Below are 19,989 nucleotides of genomic sequence, written 5' to 3' on the forward strand. Positions count from 1 at the left end.
TTTTTTGTTTTCTGAAGCAACTCGGAGCATGTTTCATACTCGTTAGGCTAAAGCACATTTGTTTCAATCTATAAGAATAATCAGCCTACACTACCAGTCAAAAGTTTTTTAACAGCAAGATTTTTTTTTTATATAAGAATTATCTTCTGCTCACCAAGCCTGCATTTATTTGACCCAAAGTACAGCAAAAACTACAATTTTGAAATATTTTTTAATATTTAAAATAACTGCTTTATATTTGAATATATTGTAAAATGCAATTTATTTCTGTGATCAAAGCTGAATTTTCAGCATCATTCCTCCAGTCTTCAGTGTCACATGATCCTTCAGAAATCATTCTAATATGCTGATTTGCTGATTATCAATATTTACAACTGTTGAGTAAATTTGTTCAGTGTTCTTTGATGAATAGAAAGATCCAAAGATCAGCATTTATCTGAAATAAAAAGCTTTTGTAACATTATACACTATTCCATTCAAAAGCTTTGAGTCAGTGATTTCTTTCTTTCTTTCCTTTTTTTGGAAAGACAATATAGAAATTAATACTTTTATTTAGAAAGGATGCTTTAAACTGATCAAAAGTGATGATAAAGACATTTATAATGCTACAAAAGATTTCTATTTCAGATAAATGCTGTCCTTCTGAACTTTCTATTCATCAAAGAACACTGAACAAATTTACTCAACAGTTGTAAATATTGATAATCAGCAAATCAGCATATTAGAATGATTTCTGAAGGATCATTTGACTGGAGTAATGATGCTAAAAATATAGCTTTGAAAGCACAGGAATAAATTACATTTTTAAATATTTTCAAATAGAAAACAGTTATTTTAAACAGTAAAAATATTTCAAAATGTTACTGTTTTTGCTGTATTTTGGATCAAATAAATGCAGGCTTTGTGAGCAGAAGACACTTCTTTAAAAACATTAAAAATCTTACTGTTCAAAAACTTTTGACTGGTAGTGTATGTTAGCCTATAGTTTGAAGTTAAATATATTATTAATTAGGTGAGTCTGAGATGAATATTTGACAGTGATTTCACATTTCTTGTTTGTATGAAGGCTAAATACAAATAAAAGGTGAACATTAATTTATTTGTGCTGTTTTTCTTTTCTAAAATATTATATGGTTTTATATGAGGTGTCATAGACTTGGCAAATTAATTTTTCATAAGTTTGTATGCACAGACATCTATTGTGGGCGTTCTTGGCAGTTTTTACGAGGCTTTTTTTAATAGTGTTCATATCGATATCGGAATTATATTGTATCGACCGAAATTAAGAAATATATCGTGATATAAATTTTGGCCATATCGTCCAGCCCTAGATTATAGGCAATATTATTAAAGTGTTTTACCACCATTTGCCTTTAATACAGTTTCTAACCTTTTTTGAATAGATTCATACAACTTCTGAATAGTCTCCAGTGGACTGTTGTCTATCAAAACATCTGCCATTGCCTCAGAGATGCTGGAGGAGGAAATCTGCTTCTCACACTTCTCTCCAAAACTATAGTGGTTTCCAACTGAACAGGCTTTATGATTATGACACCATCTTTTTTGCATTTTAGCTATAGTGTCTGTAATTAAAGTTTTAGAAGTTGCAGCTCTTTCATGGAGGTTGGCTTTATGAAGTTCTTTGGTGGAAACAAGGTTGAACTTCTGCTCAATGTAACGTTAAATTAGGTTTTTAGCAATTAATAGCATGAACAACAAATATTGACACGGACTGTACATAGAGATCAATTAAAAAATAAATAAACTCTCTTTGATACAGAAACATACCCTGTGCAAATTCTTGTATTTCATGTTTGAAATACGAGTAAGAATTAGGGATGTGCGATATATATCGTCTGCGATAATATCGTAATTGTTGTTTTAACGATGTGCGATTTGACATTATCGAGTATTTTGCAAAAACCATTCAAAACCCTACAGAGCGCACGCATACATTACTGTATGTAAGTCTATACTAGTGCGTGTGCGCATTTAGTGTGTTTTCTTTCACTGCATGATTCAGTCTATTCAAATGCATTTAGAATGATCACAAATTCAAGACATGATGGCAGAAAATTTATATATTTATACCACTTCATATTGTTATTCAATTTCACACGAAGAGTGCCATTTTTCTCCAAAAATTTCCATGATTACAAATGTGATATTGAATTCAATAAACAATAAGTAAATTAAGAGACTTACGTTTTAGACACCATATTGCTTTTTTTTGCTCTATTTCGCCAACAAAAATCAATCAGAATACAGCCACAGTGATGTTTTGTGTCTCTGAGCAACATGACGGTGTTTCGTTCTTGAATGAATCAACCATTTAAATGATTCTGTTCAATCGCAATGACTCACTTATTCAGAGTGATTTGCTGCCACCTGCTGGCGGTTTTAATTTCAAATTTCGGCTTTTTGATTTTTTTCATGTTTTCAATTATTTCAAATATCAGTATTCAACGTTTTATGTTTCATATATCAAAGCATTATTTATGCATTTGTAATTGCAGGTTAAATGCATTCATGTCTTGCATTAAACAAAATACATGTGTGTAAATACATGTAAATGCCACTTCAGATGCAGCTTCTGTGTTGATTTAATTTGCTTGGTAACAGCCCAAATGTCTTATTATTCTAATCCCCTGATTAAATGTACGAATTTGACTCAAAAGATAATGGACACCTTTAGAAAAAATGGCTTTATAAAGGTAAAAATGCCCATAAAATGCAAAAATCAGTTTATACTTATTGGAAAATATTAATTTCTATCAGTATGAACTGACCACCACACAGAATATGAAGAATATTAAAAACATTAGGAGTCAGCTGTCTTCGGCAGTCCTTAAGGTACCAGCACAATAACACACTCAGCAAAATATCGTCTAATTATCGTTATCGATAAAATCCCAGAAAATATCGAGATATAATTTTTTGTCAATATTGCACACCCCTAGTAAGAATGCAATTTTCCCTGAATATACAAATGATTGCAAATATGACACTGATATTATAACTGTTTTAAAAAAAAAAAAGGTAATATTAAGTGAACATTTTACATTTTTAAATGTAGCCTACATTTTAAACACAATATTGTCAATATTGTTTGTTATATTTTGCAATTAAATAATAATACTTCAAACGAAATCCGCAACAGAACTGGTGTGCATCTCCAAGCAACATACAGTGGTGTTCTGCAGCTTTGAAAGATTCAGAGAGTCAGTGATTAATAACCCATTCATAACTACAGCCTTTTGCTTTGTTACTGACTGACTGACTGACTGACTGACTGAATGAATGAATGAATGAATGATGCAATGGCCTCGTTCATTAAGATTGGCGGTTTTAGTTTAATATCTACAAGTATCACTTTGTTTTGACATCATTTATTGCTTTGTTTATTATATTAATAATACACTTAACGGAATTTTAAGAATATGACATAAAACATGACATACAATTAATAAGGATAGAAAAACTTTGCCTCTATAAAAGTAAAAAAATGCTGTCCCTTAATGGAAAAGGTGTGACTGCGGTCTAAGTGGAATTGAGTGGGTACGCAGAAGAATAAGAAATGCTCCAGGGGGGTACGCTACTGTAAAATTTGGAGAACCACTGACTTAGAGAATACAAACAACGAAAAGATAAATAAAAGACAATCTCAATATTTCTTTTTTTTTTTCACTGTAGCCTGCACAAATTATATTAACCCCTACAATAACGCGTGTTCACATTATTTTCTCCAACACCTGTATACATTGTACCCGTGTGTGTAAATGAGAAGGGTTTCCTGAATCCGTAAAAAAAAAAAGAAAGAAAGAAAAACCTTTGCACATACAGGAACTTGTGTATACAGTGAATCACTTCGCCAGGTTCACATATTACTCATGCTAACACACGCCTATCCCTGATCCATGCTGACATCTGGTTACTAAGCTACTCTGATCCTGGTGTGTTGCTTAAAATCCCACCTAAAACTTCCTGTATTCATTCTTGAAGGGTCCATTTCTTGGGTCCTTTCCTGCACAATCTCTGTCCTAAAAGAGCCACCGACACCAAATGCATTTAATTCACAGTGATTTGATGCATACAGTGAGAACAGAGCCTTTGGGAAAATAGGACATGATTATAAACAAGCTCTTGGCTACCCAGCTCTTATCAGCTATACAAATCTGTTTAAACAATTTACAATTACTATTTAAAACTAGTGAAATTTTTGTATTAGAAATAGACGATTCAAGTGCCAACCAAAGCAGTTTGGTTGCCTATGCATGCAGGGAGCAAAACCTAGGTAACGGCAACCAAAATATTATCAAAAATAGGCCTACTTTTTTAACATTTGAGTGCTGGCTTACGCCTCCAAACTAACAGGTTGTAACTGAGCAGAATCTATGCCGAATATCTGAATTTCATTTCATGCATTTGGATTCCCTTGCATTTCTACTATCAAAAAACCTGTAGGTGGTTGAAATGTGCTGCTTCCATCCATATTCAATAATCTGTTCATAACCAGCACTTCTGCACTGGTCATCAAAGATTGTAGGCTTAGACTATAACATGGGCTTCATTACAGTGGCCTTGTACATGAGCACCAAGTGTGCAAACAGTACACACTGTGTGCTGGTATAAACCAGAAAGATGATATATCTGATCATTCCATTCAAATTACATTAAAATATAATAATTTAACTATATTGGATATACCAACAGCTTTCTACATTGTGAGAGTCTGTGTTAAAGGAATAGTTCACCTAAAAAATTAAACATGCAGCATTTCATTCCATGTACTGGAGTGGTGTGGATTACTTGTGATGTTTTTATCAGCTGTTAGGATTCTCATTCTGACGGCACCCATTCATGCATGCTGTACATTTGCTTCGCTGCATTAAATTCTGTTTAATTCTGTATTCTGTTTAAATGCACCATTTAAATTTAAACATGTAGATGACAACAATAACAGCAATGTGAAAGCAAAAGCTACTGCTGCCATTGTAGAAATGCACTATTCAAGGTCAGCCATGATTTAACTAGTGAAAGTGTCCAATTATAGGAGGGTTTCTGTTTTAAAGTGAGTATTTAGCTCAGTCATGTGATCTCAACATGACTCACTCTGTGTAAAACTCTGATTAGGCTTACTCATGAAATCTTAAAATGTTTATTTAAAATACACTTTATATATGTCACTTCAAATGAAAATAAGTGAGCAAAAAGTAATCATATTGCCTTAAGGTCCATGGAAATGTCAACAGCAAGTGAAATTTTGAACCACTGCAGCAGGGAAAAAAACATTATTGTTGAGCCATTTAGACAGACAATGGAAAATATCCACTTTAAGTCCACCAAAACACAAGCGTACCATCATAATATTTTTAAAAACTAACTGCAGACTTTCTAGTGAGCACAGCGTGTGGTTACAAAACAATAAAATAAAAACAGGAGATAAGCTTTGGTGAGGCTACATGTCGAATATATATATATATATGAAAAAAAAATTCAATTTTCTGTTTTGTTCAGTTTATGACTGGAATGACTATTATCTAGATTATGGGATAATGCAGCTTATCATAACAGAGCACATTTATCAACTTTGAGCATCAAAATATCAACATTAAACAATATGCAAATATGAAATACTGAGAATATCAGAACACATAAAAGCAATGAATCTCTGATTCAGTTACTAAATAGACAATACAACGACACTGAAATTATTTACTTTAAAACAATTTTCACTCAGAAGTTGCTAGTACATTTTTTACTAATAATTACAAAGCATTTGAAATAAATGTGAAATTTTGAAGTAAGATCTGAAATAATATTTTCTTGTAAAACATACTTCAACATACTTTATGCTTCAATTTAAGAGTTTAAGACCATTTTAAGACCAAGTAAAGAAAATACTAATTTTCATACCTCATTGACACATATTTGTTCTTGTTTTAAGCATAAATTCACTTAATTTTGTTCAATTTCTCAAAAAATAAGATTTGAACTATATTCATTTTGCATTTCAAGTGAATGTATATTTGTATTGGAAAACAAGACAAACATACTGTGGAGGATTTTATATTAAAACATGTTTTAGCAGTGTATGCACCATGACTTTATCAATCTAAGACATTCTGATCTGATTTAAGAGATTTTTATGGCCTTAATTTGTGGAAGACCCGCAAAAAGCATTGCACACATATGAAAATCAGTTCCAATTTGAGATAATATCACTTTTTTATTGCTAATATGTAAAACTGGTGGCTTAAAAAAAACCTCCTCACCAAAAAGGAATGACCTGAGCCATATAGAGACCAGAAAGTCATATAGAGACACCATAGCGACACTTTAAATTCCCTCACAAAACCTTATAAACTGCATAGCGCACCCTGGCAATCAATTTCAACACTTTAGCATCATGCCAATGAGTTTTACACAGACAAGCATTATTCAGAAGATGTAAAACAATGTAGTTCATAAATGTAACACTAACCTGATTCCTTGATCTCAATTGTGACGCACTAGATTTCAGATCAAGGAGGGCAAATTATTAGTTGTGTAGATTGTGAAGAGTTATGCATTAAATCTTAATTTACAGTTTCTGATGACTGCAGTTGTAAATTACATGAATTACAGTAAACTATGAGACTACTATAATTTGAGGTGTACATTTGAGGCTGCATCACTAAAGCGTAATGATGCAGAACCACCTACTACCTGAGATATGGCAAAACATTAATCAGGTAAAGAGCGATTTGACAGTTCTACCTAACAAACACATCCTCCACTTCCACTGAATGTCTTTCTTTATTCAAAGAAGAGGATGTTAAACTCTGAACAGCCAAACAAAGAAGGCTACTAACACAAAAGTGAAAGTGTAGAACAATTACAGTATATGAATGTGCCTATTGACGAGGGTTATCCAGCTGTTAAACTGGGATTTCTTTGGCAAAACAGATGGGCTTCATTCATTAACTCTACAACATTAAGTGATGACATTGTATTTTGCTTATGATGTTGGAAAATACCACTAACAAAGTAAACAGTATTTGCATAATGGTAATGATTAAAGTTGGGATGAAATTGAAGTAGCGGCTCATTTAATATTGTGATGTACATCTAAGGATAATGGATTACTGAAAAATACAAATTTAGAGTGGGGACTTGTTTCTATGCATCGGTTGTTGATTTGATTTTGTGTACTGCCACTAGGGCTGCACGATTAATCGAATGCGATTGTGCATTTTGTTAAAAAAGCCGGTTCTCTAATCAGCATCACATGCTTTCAGATGGAGCAGAATTTACTACACATAGCCGTAGTTCACTGACAAGTTACGCAAAAAAAATAAAAATAAATCATTTATCGTGCAGCCCTAACTGCCACTTCACACTAAAGCTGTTTTGTTTTATTCATTTTGTTTGCAGATTGTTGATCCAATTGTTACTAGCAAAACTTGAACTTGTAACGTTCAACGAAAAATCACAGTAATACAATTTTAAAAGTTACTAGTAACAACTGTAAAACAAACTCAAATCCACAAGTATTAATGGAACTGATATTGGCAAATATTTGAATAGGTATCAGCAACCCAGCAAACAAGGAACACTAGCAGCTAGCATTCTGGCAATGTTCTCTCAAAGCTATGAATAAACGTTTAGAACCTCCAGTAATTCAGATCATTAATAACGTAAAGGTAATTCAGGTCTTTAATAATGTTCTCATATTTTAACGTCTTTTTACACGTTGCGTTGCATCGCGCCGCGTAAACATAAAACCATGTCTGCATTTGTGATCGCTTTCTTCTGTTAAACAGAAAAGAAGACATTTTGAGAAATATCTCAGCATTGTTTTTTCGTCCATCCGATGGAAGTGAATGGGTACCGGAATGGTTTGGTTGCTAACATTCTTAAAAATGTCTTCTTTTGTGTTCCTCAGAAGAAAGGAAGTCTTGCCGATTTGGAATGACATGAGGGTGAGTAAATGATGCCAGAATTTAAATTTTTGGGAGAGCTATCCCTTATCCCTTTGAATTATAATGTGGACGGAAACACTGTCAGAATCCACAAGCTGTCCTGGGATTTCCAATATGACTAAACCTAATATGAACAACATTGCTATTTTGATAAATACACACACACACATACATAAATACACACATACTCATATTTATATATGATTTATATTAGATATAAATATATTGCATATATTTCCTAAATATATGTATGTGTGTATATTTATATATAGATATAAACATACACAGTACACATATATTATGTAAACACAAACTTTTATTTGGGATGCATTTGATTGATCTGACAGCACTACTTTAAATAAATAGTTTTTTTCTAATCAGTGACTTACAGTAAATAGTTTCATAATAGTTTTGCAATGGTTTTTAGTCAATTAAGTTCCTCTTAACTTAAACTTACATCTTAATCTCTTTATTTTATAATATTTTGAAATGCATATGAAGAAAATGAATAGGTAAAATATATCCAAAAGCAAAGCCGCTGAAAAATTATATGGTGACCGATGCACTCTTTATTTGCTCTTCTTATTTCTTTATTTGCTTCTGCTTATTTCTGCTTATCTTTGTAAAAATGTATGTAATACACAATGAGTATTTAATTACAGCTTTAACAAGATTTATTATTCAATCGTGAAACCATAGATGTATTGGTGATTCATTTAAAATTGACAATGATTAACACAAAGTGGTTTTATTAAATGTAATCATTTTCTAAATGCTTCTAATTTCTTGGGCCATTATGGAAGGTGTTGTCCTAAATATATAATGAGAACAATATAATGAGATGACATACAAAAAAACAAAAACAAATTTAAAATAAAACCATCACTTCCAATATTATCCACTATAGTTCTTACAAACTATTTGGTGTGAAATAGCAGAATCTGGCCTGTCATGTTTTAGTAGTGGGCTGATTTTGGACAATGCTTTGTCAACTTTGTCTAGCTGCACACTGAGTATATATTACACTGTAAAAAAAAATCTGTAAAATTTACGATAAAAAATGGGCAGCAGTGGTTGCTGGAATGTTACCGTAAAAAAATATTTGCAGCTTTACAGATCTTCTTTATGCACCAAGAGCTTGTAACACTCCAAAGAGAAAGGAAAAATTGAAATCACATCATATGACACCTTTAACTACTGTATGAAGGAATCACTACTAGCATGTACCGAGTAGGTCCTAGAGACCCACTTAATAAATATTAGTCACAATTGGAATACGTAAGCCTACTAGTAATTAAAAACTAGTTAATAAGCATCAGCAAGTTTTAAGGAATAAATGTCAAAACGGCTTGCCATAGACCGCCTGGTCACACGTGACATTAACAATACCGCTATCTTAACAAAAGAGTAGTGATAACCTCCACATTTCAGGATATCCCCTATAGCAAATGATGATTATGATTACGATAATAATACATTTAATATCAATTCATTGCCAGTTTTATTTAAGCAGGCAGGCCTCACTACAGCAAGCTGAGGGAGAATTAAAAAAAAACGCATGGTCCCAGCGAAGGGAGATTTATGAACAAAAGCGCGGATACAAATGTAACAAAGTTGACAGGAATATTCAGACGGGAAGTAAAGCCGCTCTGACGGGCCTCTAGAAACACAGAAGCCAAGCAGCCCGCTTCAGCTAAACAATGCACGAGCGCTTTCTCCACATCCACCTGTTAAGACCCTCATAACTTGGGCATCACAACATAAACAGCGTAACGCGGTCGTCTCCTTACCTGACTCGCTTTGTGCAGCTGCTTCTTAAACCCCGCCACCGACATCCTTAAAATAAAACGAAGCACGAAGGGAGATGAAAACAAAATGTTCAGGAGGCAGAAGTGGCGGTGTAATCCTTCAAAGGAGCACAGAAATCTATATGTGAAACGCTTTCGGTTTATTTCACCGCGGCTGGAAGACGGACCTGCATTTCGCGCTGGGGTTTATTCCCTTCACTGACAAGTGCTGCTGGTCGGGTTTGTTTGAGCTAAGGATTGTGATTGGCCGAGAGCCGCACACGTCACGTCAGCATCTCGGAGAACCCCCTTACGAGCCAAAACATTACATATCAGCGCTTGACACAAATATAGGATTAACATTCAGCTGCGAAGCAGAGCGAGCGCTCGGACATGCATCCGGGAGATAGGTGGCAACTCTCCAAAGCTTTCTTTAAGGGCACTGATTCAGCGTCCGGATTAGAATGTAAATATTTGCGATTTTGTAAGGAACTGAGAGGAGTCAGACGGATGTGTGTGTGTGTGTGTGTGTGTGTGAAACTGTGTGTGATTTGGTGTGCTCGAGTATCCGCAGGGCATTGACAGCCATCCGCTGCCTCCTAGTGGCACTTCATGAACCGTACAAAGAGAACACAATGTGCTTGTGTGTGTAAATACAATACGGTGTATTAAAGGGGTCATATGATGCGATTTCAAGTTTTCCTTTCTCAAGACTTTAAGATCTATGATTTCACATTCTGTTCTTTTCCTTTAGTCATAAATTACACGTGATAAAAGCTTCTGAAATAATTCTTGGATTATGAAAGATTGGTCAAATGAACTTTGCTCAAGCCAAACTATAAAACACATTTCCCAACTAAACAACAGGATACGTAAAGATGCTGTAAATATGCTGCAGGGTAAAAACAGTACACTTGAAACACTGCAAATGAGCAGGCAAAACCGTCTCTGACTCAGACATTCACTGTTACACAACATAATGTTCCACAACATTTACAAGTTCTGGAAAATGTTGGTGTTCACCATGTTACGTCACACATTACGTGTTATTGACTGCAGAACTGGATTGACCAATGTAAGGAGTGAATGCATGACAGTTTGGTTAACTGTTTCAGCACTTTTTGATATCACGTTTCCTGTGGGCAGCGGTCATATGATCCTCAATATACTGTTACTGTTGCATTGCATTGAGTTCTTCGTACGGAGTTCAGTTAATTACACAATAAAAGTGCCAGTGCCATGTAGCCTCTATGTAGGCCAATAATAAAAAATATAGTGTATCATGAGTGTATTTATGGTGGCATATAATATAGTTATTCTTCAAGTATGAAATCAGTGTTTTTTTTAAAGATTATGTTGCACAAAAGCCGCACCCAAACCCTTTAATCCACTGAACATGACCGGTGAGTCAGCGAGATGCTCCAGATACTCCTGACATCCTGAGTGTAGCACTAACAAGCTATTGAATTCAGACCTCCTATTACATATCCCACTGCTACGCACAAGGACGAAGCGTCTAGACGTTCTTCCTTCCCTTGTATTCTTATAAGGACTGCAATTTTTGGTCATTTTAAGGCCCAGCAAGTCCAAGGCATATCATTAATGCTTCTCAAATACAGGCTGTACCTATGCTAGCTTAAAGGAAACCCCTAATTATTGTATAGAAACTGCAGAAGACCCTTTTGGACTTCTCTTGTTGCTGATATTGGAGATCTGAATCCAAATGTTGATCTGAGGGTTTGAGTTTTAAAGACAAAAAGCGTAACAGTTGGAAGGATTGAGGAAGTTGTGCTATTTTAAGGAGGTAATAGGCTACAATATGAGTTTTATTTTTATTTTTTTAAAAGTGATTAATAGTGCTTACTCTTTCTAAACCAATTCTAGTGAGATTAGTGACTCTAAAAAATGTAAATATAGTGAATTTTTAAAAATGTAGTTTAAAAAGAAGTAGTTCCTCGACTCTCTATGCAGTTTAATTTTGAGTTTCATTGTAGAGACATTTGTAATTTTATATTATTATAATATATTATGTATTATTATATAGGCTAATATTATTTTAGAATATTTTTTTAGATATTTGTTTATTATATATATATATATATATATACACATAAATACATACATAAATTTTTTTGGAACCTGTGATACTTTTTTTCTGGATTATTTGATGAATAAAGTTTAAAAGAACGGTGCTTATTTAATTTCATTTTAATTTTAATTTAAGTGTACAATGTAAGTCTTTATTATCACTTTATCAATTTAACACATCCTTGCTGAATAAAAACATTCATTTCTTTAAAAAATAAAATAAAATACTGACCCCAAACTTTAGAATGGTAGTGTATATTGTTACAAAATATTTCTATTTAGAATAAATGCAGTTTTTTTTTCTTTCTTTTTTTTTGTGCTTGTTGTCTCGCCTTCATCTCGGGGCGGATCGCGTGCTCCGTGCGTGGCGCGTCATGCGCACAAATACTCCTGCGGCACGCAGAGCTCGAGCACATAACCATCCAGCCACGAGGACAGACTGAAGGTTACCTGCTTCAACAGTGCTTGAACGGCAACCCATCTTCTGTCTTTTCGCTTTTTCCATCCGTCCGTCGACTTCTTTGATTCCATTCGTTTTGTTTTCGGTCAGAATCGAACATTTGACTTAAAGACGCTTGTTTTAAAACACTTCTACGCGAGCCAGCGTCGTCGACCTTCTGTGCGAATAACACCAGAAAACCCGTAAAACCGATTGAAGGTAAGTTTTCCACACATTTATTCACATTTCCACTGAACTCGTTTGTTTTGTTTAGATGGGTGAAGAACACGGTTGCATAGAGACCGCGGCGTCGAGCGTTATGCAAGGCCGCCATCTTTGTTGTTTTTCGTCGATTAAGTTAAGTCCTGCTTATCGGATCAAATAAAACAACGAATTCGCTTATTTGCCAAATTATGTATTTGGATGGATGTAATGTTTGAAAATGCCACAATTAGGGATATGCCGGTATCAAATTTTCCAACTCGTTTGTTTTGTTTAGATGGGTGAAGAACACGGTTGCATAGAGACCGCGGCGTCGAGCGTTATGCAAGGCCGCCATCTTTGTTGTTTTTCGTCGATTAAGTTAAGTCCTGCTTATCGGATCAAATAAAACAACGAATTCGCTTATTTGCCAAATTATGTCTTTGGATGGATGTAATGTTTGAAAATGCCACAATTAGGGATATGCCGGTATCAAATTTTCATGTTGCGATTAATTGCTCATGCTTTTATCACGGTATACGGTATTATCACGATATTGAAATGTAGTTTTAAAACAAGTGCTGTCATAATACAGTATAACAGGTTTAATAACATTTTTCTTAGTTTGTCCTTTGTCTGTCTCTTATTCCCATATTCCTCAGCTCCCTTTAAAGTATTGTGTTTCATGTTTTCAATAAACTCTTAGCTGCTCATTCATTAATGTGTAACACAACATTTGAATCCAACTCCTTCATCCTTCAGCAGTTTTATTTGCACCTCATGTTCTATATATTGAGGAAAGTTACTTTATTTGCATTATATTATTGCGTTACTTGCTAAGTGACTAATTGAGCTTCTTAGTTACTTTTTATGGAAAGTAATGCGTTACGATACTTTTGTGTTACTTTTTCTCATCTGGGCTGGATTTGCTTGTTTGTATATTAATATAATATAAAATTATATTTTTGGCAAATGTAAAAGCCCTTTCACCTTTCACAAAGTGAAACGAACAACCCTCAGGCTGAAGGAAACGTAAATTCACATCTGTACAGTAGAGGGCTCAGCTCAAATAAACCTTTCATCTATGCTGCCATTCTAGATTGCATTAAGAATAGGAGAAGTTCACCTAAAAATTTCATCATTTCGTCATCATTTACTCACCCCTGTGTTGTTCCAAACCTGTATGAATTTCTTTCTTCTGTTAAACAGAAAAGAAGACATTTTGAGAAATATCTCAGCATTGTTTTTTCGTCCATCCGATGGAAGTGAATGGGTACCGGAATGGTTTGGTTGCTAACATTCTTAAAAATGTCTTCTTTTGTGTTCCTCAGAAGAAAGGAAGTCTTGCCGATTTGGAATGACATGAGGGTGAGTAAATGATGCCAGAATTTAAATTTTTGGGAGAGCTATCCCTTATCCCTTTGAATTATAATGTGGACGGAAACACTGTCAGAATCCACAAGCTGTCCTGGGATTTCCAATATGACTAAACCTAATATGAACAACATTGCTATTTTGATAAATACACACACACACATACATAAATACACACATACTCATATTTATATATGATTTATATTAGATATAAATATATTGCATATATTTCCTAAATATATGTATGTGTGTATATTTATATATAGATATAAACATACACAGTACACATATATTATGTAAACACAAACTTTTATTTGGGATGCATTTGATTGATCTGACAGCACTACTTTAAATAAATAGTTTTTTTCTAATCAGTGACTTACAGTAAATAGTTTCATAATAGTTTTGCAATGGTTTTTAGTCAATTAAGTTCCTCTTAACTTAAACTTACATCTTAATCTCTTTATTTTATAATATTTTGAAATGCATATGAAGAAAATGAATAGGTAAAATATATCCAAAAGCAAAGCCGCTGAAAAATTATATGGTGACCGATGCACTCTTTATTTGCTCTTCTTATTTCTTTATTTGCTTCTGCTTATTTCTGCTTATCTTTGTAAAAATGTATGTAATACACAATGAGTATTTAATTACAGCTTTAACAAGATTTATTATTCAATCGTGAAACCATAGATGTATTGGTGATTCATTTAAAATTGACAATGATTAACACAAAGTGGTTTTATTAAATGTAATCATTTTCTAAATGCTTCTAATTTCTTGGGCCATTATGGAAGGTGTTGTCCTAAATATATAATGAGAACAATATAATGAGATGACATACAAAAAAACAAAAACAAATTTAAAATAAAACCATCACTTCCAATATTATCCACTATAGTTCTTACAAACTATTTGGTGTGAAATAGCAGAATCTGGCCTGTCATGTTTTAGTAGTGGGCTGATTTTGGACAATGCTTTGTCAACTTTGTCTAGCTGCACACTGAGTATATATTACACTGTAAAAAAAAATCTGTAAAATTTACGATAAAAAATGGGCAGCAGTGGTTGCTGGAATGTTACCGTAAAAAAATATCGATATTGAAATGTAGTTTTAAAACAAGTGCTGTCATAATACAGTATAACAGGTTTAATAACATTTTTCTTATAACTGAACATTTAGATGCAATACAGAAATAATGTATTTGGATGGATGTAATGTTTGAAAATGCCACAATGTCCTCCAATGCCTTTCTCTTAATCGCCGAAATGTTTTTTTTGAAGAGGGGTGACACTGCTATCCCAATGAAAGCGGATGGGGACTGGCGCTGTCGAGCTCCGAAAGGCATGAAAAGCAACACAAATATTTATACACAATGATAACATAGTTTCTCATCTTCTGAAATCATTCGATATCATTGATTATATGTTCTCAAGACTGCAGGTAGCTGCTTTTTTTATCCCAACCTATAATTTCGGTCAATTAGCGTTTTTTTTTCTTGGTGTGCTTAGCAGTTGTTTTCAACAGTTAACCTCACAATCTTTTGTTTTCATGACTAAAATAATAAAATATTGTGTTAAACGACCATTTTTGAGATGCGCACACACTGCTCTTTTAATACCGTGAAAGTGGATGGGGACTGGCGCTGTCACCCTCTAAAACAACACAGAAACATACACAATTATTTTGAAGCCAATCCAGGTTTGGTTGAATGTTCCCAGGTCACAAGGGGTTTTCCAAGTCCTTTATTCAGTAAACAGAACACAAGATTGTCTAATGTTATGTCGGCTATGTAGTATGAGGTGTTACCAGATACTAAATTTCATGTGTTATAATTATAGGTTCGACTGTGTATGTGTGCCAGCTCTTGAGCAGATGAGATTGGACCAGCAGGCTAAACCTTGAGAAAAATTATCTAAGTGGTCCGGGAAATGTCTGTCATTCAATCACATGCTTTTTCCCTGGACCAATCAAATGATAGGAGTAACCGTAATGGTGTCGAACATGCACATTGCACACCACCTGTTCTGAGAACGTGCTCCATTACAGCATCTTACAGAGAGTGTAAACGGCTGCTGGCATGTCTGGAACAGACAATAGACGCTATTATTATTATTATTATTAGTGGGTTTGTGGTGCGTGGTAATGCAGAAGTTGATGTTGGACGGCATACAGTGCGTTCATTAATAGCAAGGGAGCATAAATTACAGTACAGCAATGGTGGCAAGCTTATTTTATGTCCTCTCTTACAGAAAGATGAGCTCTCAAGTGAGACAGAACTTCGAGGAGGCCTGCGAAGCGGCCATCAACCGACAGATCAACATGGAGCTGTATGCATCCTATGTCTACCTTTCCATGGTGAGAGTCCAAGGCCACTACACCATACTAGACCCATTCCTTTCCCATTTAGAGTCAAATCTAGTGTTCTAAGTGAAAGGGGTGAAGGAGCATTGAGTTCAGTATGTGAATGAACTTTGCCTGTTTAGTTAATGATCCATTTTGCACACTGTGACCTTTGTTTGATGTATTTCTCTCATGCAGTCGTACTACTTTGACCGAGATGATCAAGCCCTGAACAACTTTGCGAAGTTTTTCCGCCATCAGTCCCACGAAGAGCGCGAACACGCTGAGAAACTGATGAAGTTTCAGAACCAGAGGGGAGGGAGGATCTTTCTGCAGGACGTGAAGGTATAGTGTGTGTTCACGTGATAGCGTTACAGTTTGGCAAGGACCCAGAGATAGAGAGGACAGAGTTGGGGTGGGGCTCTTTATCTTTTACCGACACCGTTCCCATTTAGAGTCAAATCTAGTGTTCTAAGTGAAAGGGGTGAAGGAGCATTGAGTTCAGTATGTGAATGAACTTTGCCTGTTTAGTTAATGATCCATTTTGCACACTGTGACCTTTTGTTTGATGTATTTCTCTCATGCAGTCGTACTACTTTGACCGAGATGATCAAGCCCTGAACAACTTTGCGAAGTTTTTCCGCCATCAGTCCCACGAAGAGCGCGAACACGCTGAGAAACTGATGAAGTTTCAGAACCAGAGGGGAGGGAGGATCTTTCTGCAGGACGTGAAGGTATAGTGTGTGTTCACGTGATAGCGTTACAGTTTGGCAAGGACCCAGAGATAGAGAGGACAGAGTTGGGGTGGGGCTCTTTATCTTTTACCGACACCGACTATAAACTTCAACTGGCAGTCAGCACATTTATTTAGCGTCTCTTTATGAGAGTGAAAGATTGAAGCATGTAACTGGAGACCATGAATGCTCTTAGGACCGAGTGCTGTGTATCATGTGACCAATACAGATTTTGCAATAACATTTGATATTTGCACGAGTTTAAGAAGATAGAACTGGTTTACCAGTTTGACGGAAATGGAAGAATAGTTCAAGTGAAATACTTTTGGGAAGTTGGCATGTGATGGTAACTAGTCAGATGCCATGCAAGCAAAAATTCTTAACAGTATTTTACCTACCGTTTAATTTTGATTTGTAGGGCTGCAACTAACAGTACTTTTGGTAATAGATTCACCTGTTGATTTTCTTCAACTAAAAAAAAAAAAAAGAATTTGTTTTAATCCATTATATAAAAATAGTTATTCCACGCCATGCCCAGTGTTCTCCAAACAATAGGAAATGAAGGCAGTTGTTCAAAAAAGGGGTTCAAATTTAAACTGATAGCTTACAAATTGAAAGATAAAATCACTAAAAAATAAAGAAAAGCAAAAGCACAGACTAAATTAGCTGGTAAAAGGTAGTAGGAACATTTATTTATATGAACATTTTGAAAATATACTCCATTACAATTCTCTTTACTTTTAATGCTCTCATAAATAAAATTTTTGTTACATGTAGAATTTTAAATTGACTTTCAATGTCTTACAACAAGCATTTCAGAAAAAAAGTATATTTTATTCCAAAGTATTGCGTTCTGGGCAGAGGTCCGTTTGTTGCCTTTATGCAAAATGGAAATACTTGTGTGACATTTACAGATACGGATACAACTCTAAAATCTAAGTTATGTGCTGAGGAAACACGTCTCAAATGCGTCTGTCAACGCACATGACAGGGAAGGCTACATATTTGTGGTTTCAAAAATTGTCTCCATAAGAAATGGTGTTAAGACCTACAATACCTATTATCCTTTGTATATTCATTCAGATTTAACCTAAAATGTATTAGGATTTATTAAGGGATGTTTTTAGGCAAATATCATCACTTGCTCACCAATGGATGCTCTGCAGTAAATGGGTGCCGTCAGAATGAGTCCAAACAGTTGATAAAAACATCACAATATTATCCACACCACTCCAGTCCATTAATTAATGTGTTGTGTGTTTTAGTTTCCATATAAAATACGAGTCCTCTATCCATAATATTTCTTTCTCCAGTGAAAGTTATCTTGTCTGAATCAGGAGAGAAATATGTACAGATCAAGCACCGTTTAGAAGCAAAAACCATTCTAAATAAATCTAAATGTCAGTGGATTTTGATGTGAGAGGACAATAGGGGGTGGACTGGAAGAAGCCTTATTAACTGTTGTGTTTATGTTTGACAGAAACCAGAGAAGGATGAGTGGGGAAGTGGTGTGGAAGCTCTCGAATGCGCCCTGCAGCTGGAAAAGAGTGTCAACCACTCCCTCCTGGAGCTGCATAAGCTGGCCTCACAGCACAACGACCCTCATGTGAGTGTGCAGCTACTGATACGAATGCAAATAGACCATCTTATTCACAAACCAAAACGAATTCCAAACACACTCTTACTTGTTTCTTACAGATGTGCGATTTCATTGAGACACACTACTTGGACGAGCAGGTGAAGTCCATCAAAGAACTGGGCGACTGGGTGACCAACCTGCGCCGCATGGGCGCCCCCCAGAACGGCATGGCCGAGTACATGTTCGACAAGCTCACACTTGGCAAAGAGAGCAGCTAAATACTCCGTCCAGCTTTTCCTTTGCTGATTAGTTTTGCTGTATGAGTGTTTATTTCCCTATATGCCATCAAACACTATTTTATGTTGTTTGACTGACAGGTCAACCTGTTTGTCAGGTTATTTAAGCAGAAAAACCTCTTAGCATGTTTGACTGCCGTGCTTCGCTGTTTAAAGTCGCAGTTCTCATAAGTCATAGCACTCGGTCTCTAGCTCATTCACGATTTGACCTGCCTGCATGTGATGTGTGATTTTTGTCAGTGAAATTATGCTCCAAACCAATAAAATAAAAACCTCTGGGATCTGAACTTGTCTCATGGCTCATTTATTATTTCCGGACATATATCTGAGCTTTCAAAGAGGGTTATTTATGGAACTATGTAAAGAATGACTTTTGATGGTGCTTTATTTGATGTATCAAAATATTGAACTTAAGAAACGAAAGTAGTATTTTTTGCATTTTTGAATCAATATTGTTACAGTCTTAGGGCAGGAGGTTTAAAACGTAGCAAATGACAACGTTCCTGTGATCAAAGCTGAGTTTTCAGCATCATTACTCCAGTCTTCAGTGTCACGTGATCCTTCAGAAATCAGTATAATATTGGGGGGGTGAAAGAAGTCGTAGAGAGAGCAGCAGGGGTTGCTGTGTCTTCGGGTTTAGGTCTCCAGGTCTCGGTCAAGCCCAAGAGACTGAGAGCTCACTGAGTAGCAAAGGCTGGAATAAAATCAGCTTTGTTGACAGCTAACTGACAATTCCAGAGGCCCATTGAAAAAGAAAGGGGTGCGATAGAAGAAGTGTGGATAGGACACCGGTTAGCATGATTGCTCCGCCTCCTGCGTGTTGTGTAAGAATGTTTCCATTGAGAGACAACAGGGCTATAATGGAAGGACTTGTCATTGTTGTTGCTCGGGTGAGTCGGGCAGGTATTAAATACACAGCTTAACCCTCTTGAGTAAATACACCTGACCTGTCCACACCTTTCTAATTAGCACTTTCTAATTCTAACTGAATTTAGATTTTTTTAACATTATAAATGTCTTTACTGTCACTTTACATTAATTGAATGCATCCTTGCTGAATAACTATTACTGACCCCAAATGTCTGAATAGTGTAAGCTGACAATAAGAAATAACCAAAATAATATTCATAGCTGTAATAGTAGGCCTATATTCCTCATAACAGTGTTTACTACTATATTTTGA

General features: G+C 35.1%; 2 protein-coding genes across 4 annotated transcripts in view; one reads left to right on the top strand and one right to left on the bottom strand.

Moving 5' to 3' along the window:
• sh3gl3a (SH3-domain GRB2-like 3a) overlaps positions 1 to 9,971 on the bottom strand; it is a 45,114-nt gene extending 35,143 nt beyond the window's left edge. For both annotated transcript variants that reach the window (XM_016280416.1, XM_016280415.1), the window contains exon 1: positions 9,755 to 9,971. In XM_016280416.1, coding sequence (XP_016135902.1) covers positions 9,755 to 9,799 — 45 coding nt within the window. In that variant the 5' untranslated portion in view covers positions 9,800 to 9,971. The remainder of the gene's footprint in view (positions 1 to 9,754) is intronic.
• Positions 9,972 to 12,232: 2,261 nt separating this feature from the next.
• Positions 12,233 to 19,093, top strand: fth1a (ferritin, heavy polypeptide 1a). 2 transcript variants are annotated; one of them, XM_016280417.1, is made up of 5 exons: positions 12,233 to 12,497; positions 16,107 to 16,212; positions 16,396 to 16,542; positions 18,412 to 18,537; positions 18,630 to 19,093. In XM_016280417.1, the coding sequence occupies exons 2-5, from the start codon at positions 16,111 to 16,113 to the stop codon at positions 18,786 to 18,788; spliced, it is 534 nt and encodes a 177-aa protein (XP_016135903.1). In that variant the 5' UTR covers positions 12,233 to 12,497; positions 16,107 to 16,110; the 3' UTR covers positions 18,789 to 19,093. The 2 variants fall into 2 exon arrangements, with proteins under 2 accessions (XP_016135903.1, XP_016135904.1); XM_016280418.1 differs by lacking the exons at positions 12,233 to 12,497; positions 16,107 to 16,212; positions 16,396 to 16,542 and adding an exon at positions 16,762 to 16,931.
• Positions 19,094 to 19,989: the final 896 nt, after the last annotated feature.

The sequence above is a fragment of the Sinocyclocheilus grahami genome, unplaced genomic scaffold (genome assembly GCF_001515645.1).
Source record: "Sinocyclocheilus grahami isolate Dianchi unplaced genomic scaffold, SAMN03320097.WGS_v1.1 scaffold140.1, whole genome shotgun sequence".
NCBI lineage: Eukaryota > Metazoa > Chordata > Actinopteri > Cypriniformes > Cyprinidae > Sinocyclocheilus > Sinocyclocheilus grahami.

Coding starts and splice junctions, on each gene's coding strand:
- fth1a (XM_016280417.1), top strand. CDS start 16,111: ATGAGCTCTCAAGTGAGACAGAACTTCGAGGAGGCCTGCGAAGCGGCC. Junction 16,543..18,411: donor TCTTTCTGCAGGACGTGAAG/GTATAGTGTGTG, acceptor TATGTTTGACAG/AAACCAGAGAAGGATGAGTG. Junction 18,538..18,629: donor CACAGCACAACGACCCTCAT/GTGAGTGTGCAG, acceptor TGTTTCTTACAG/ATGTGCGATTTCATTGAGAC.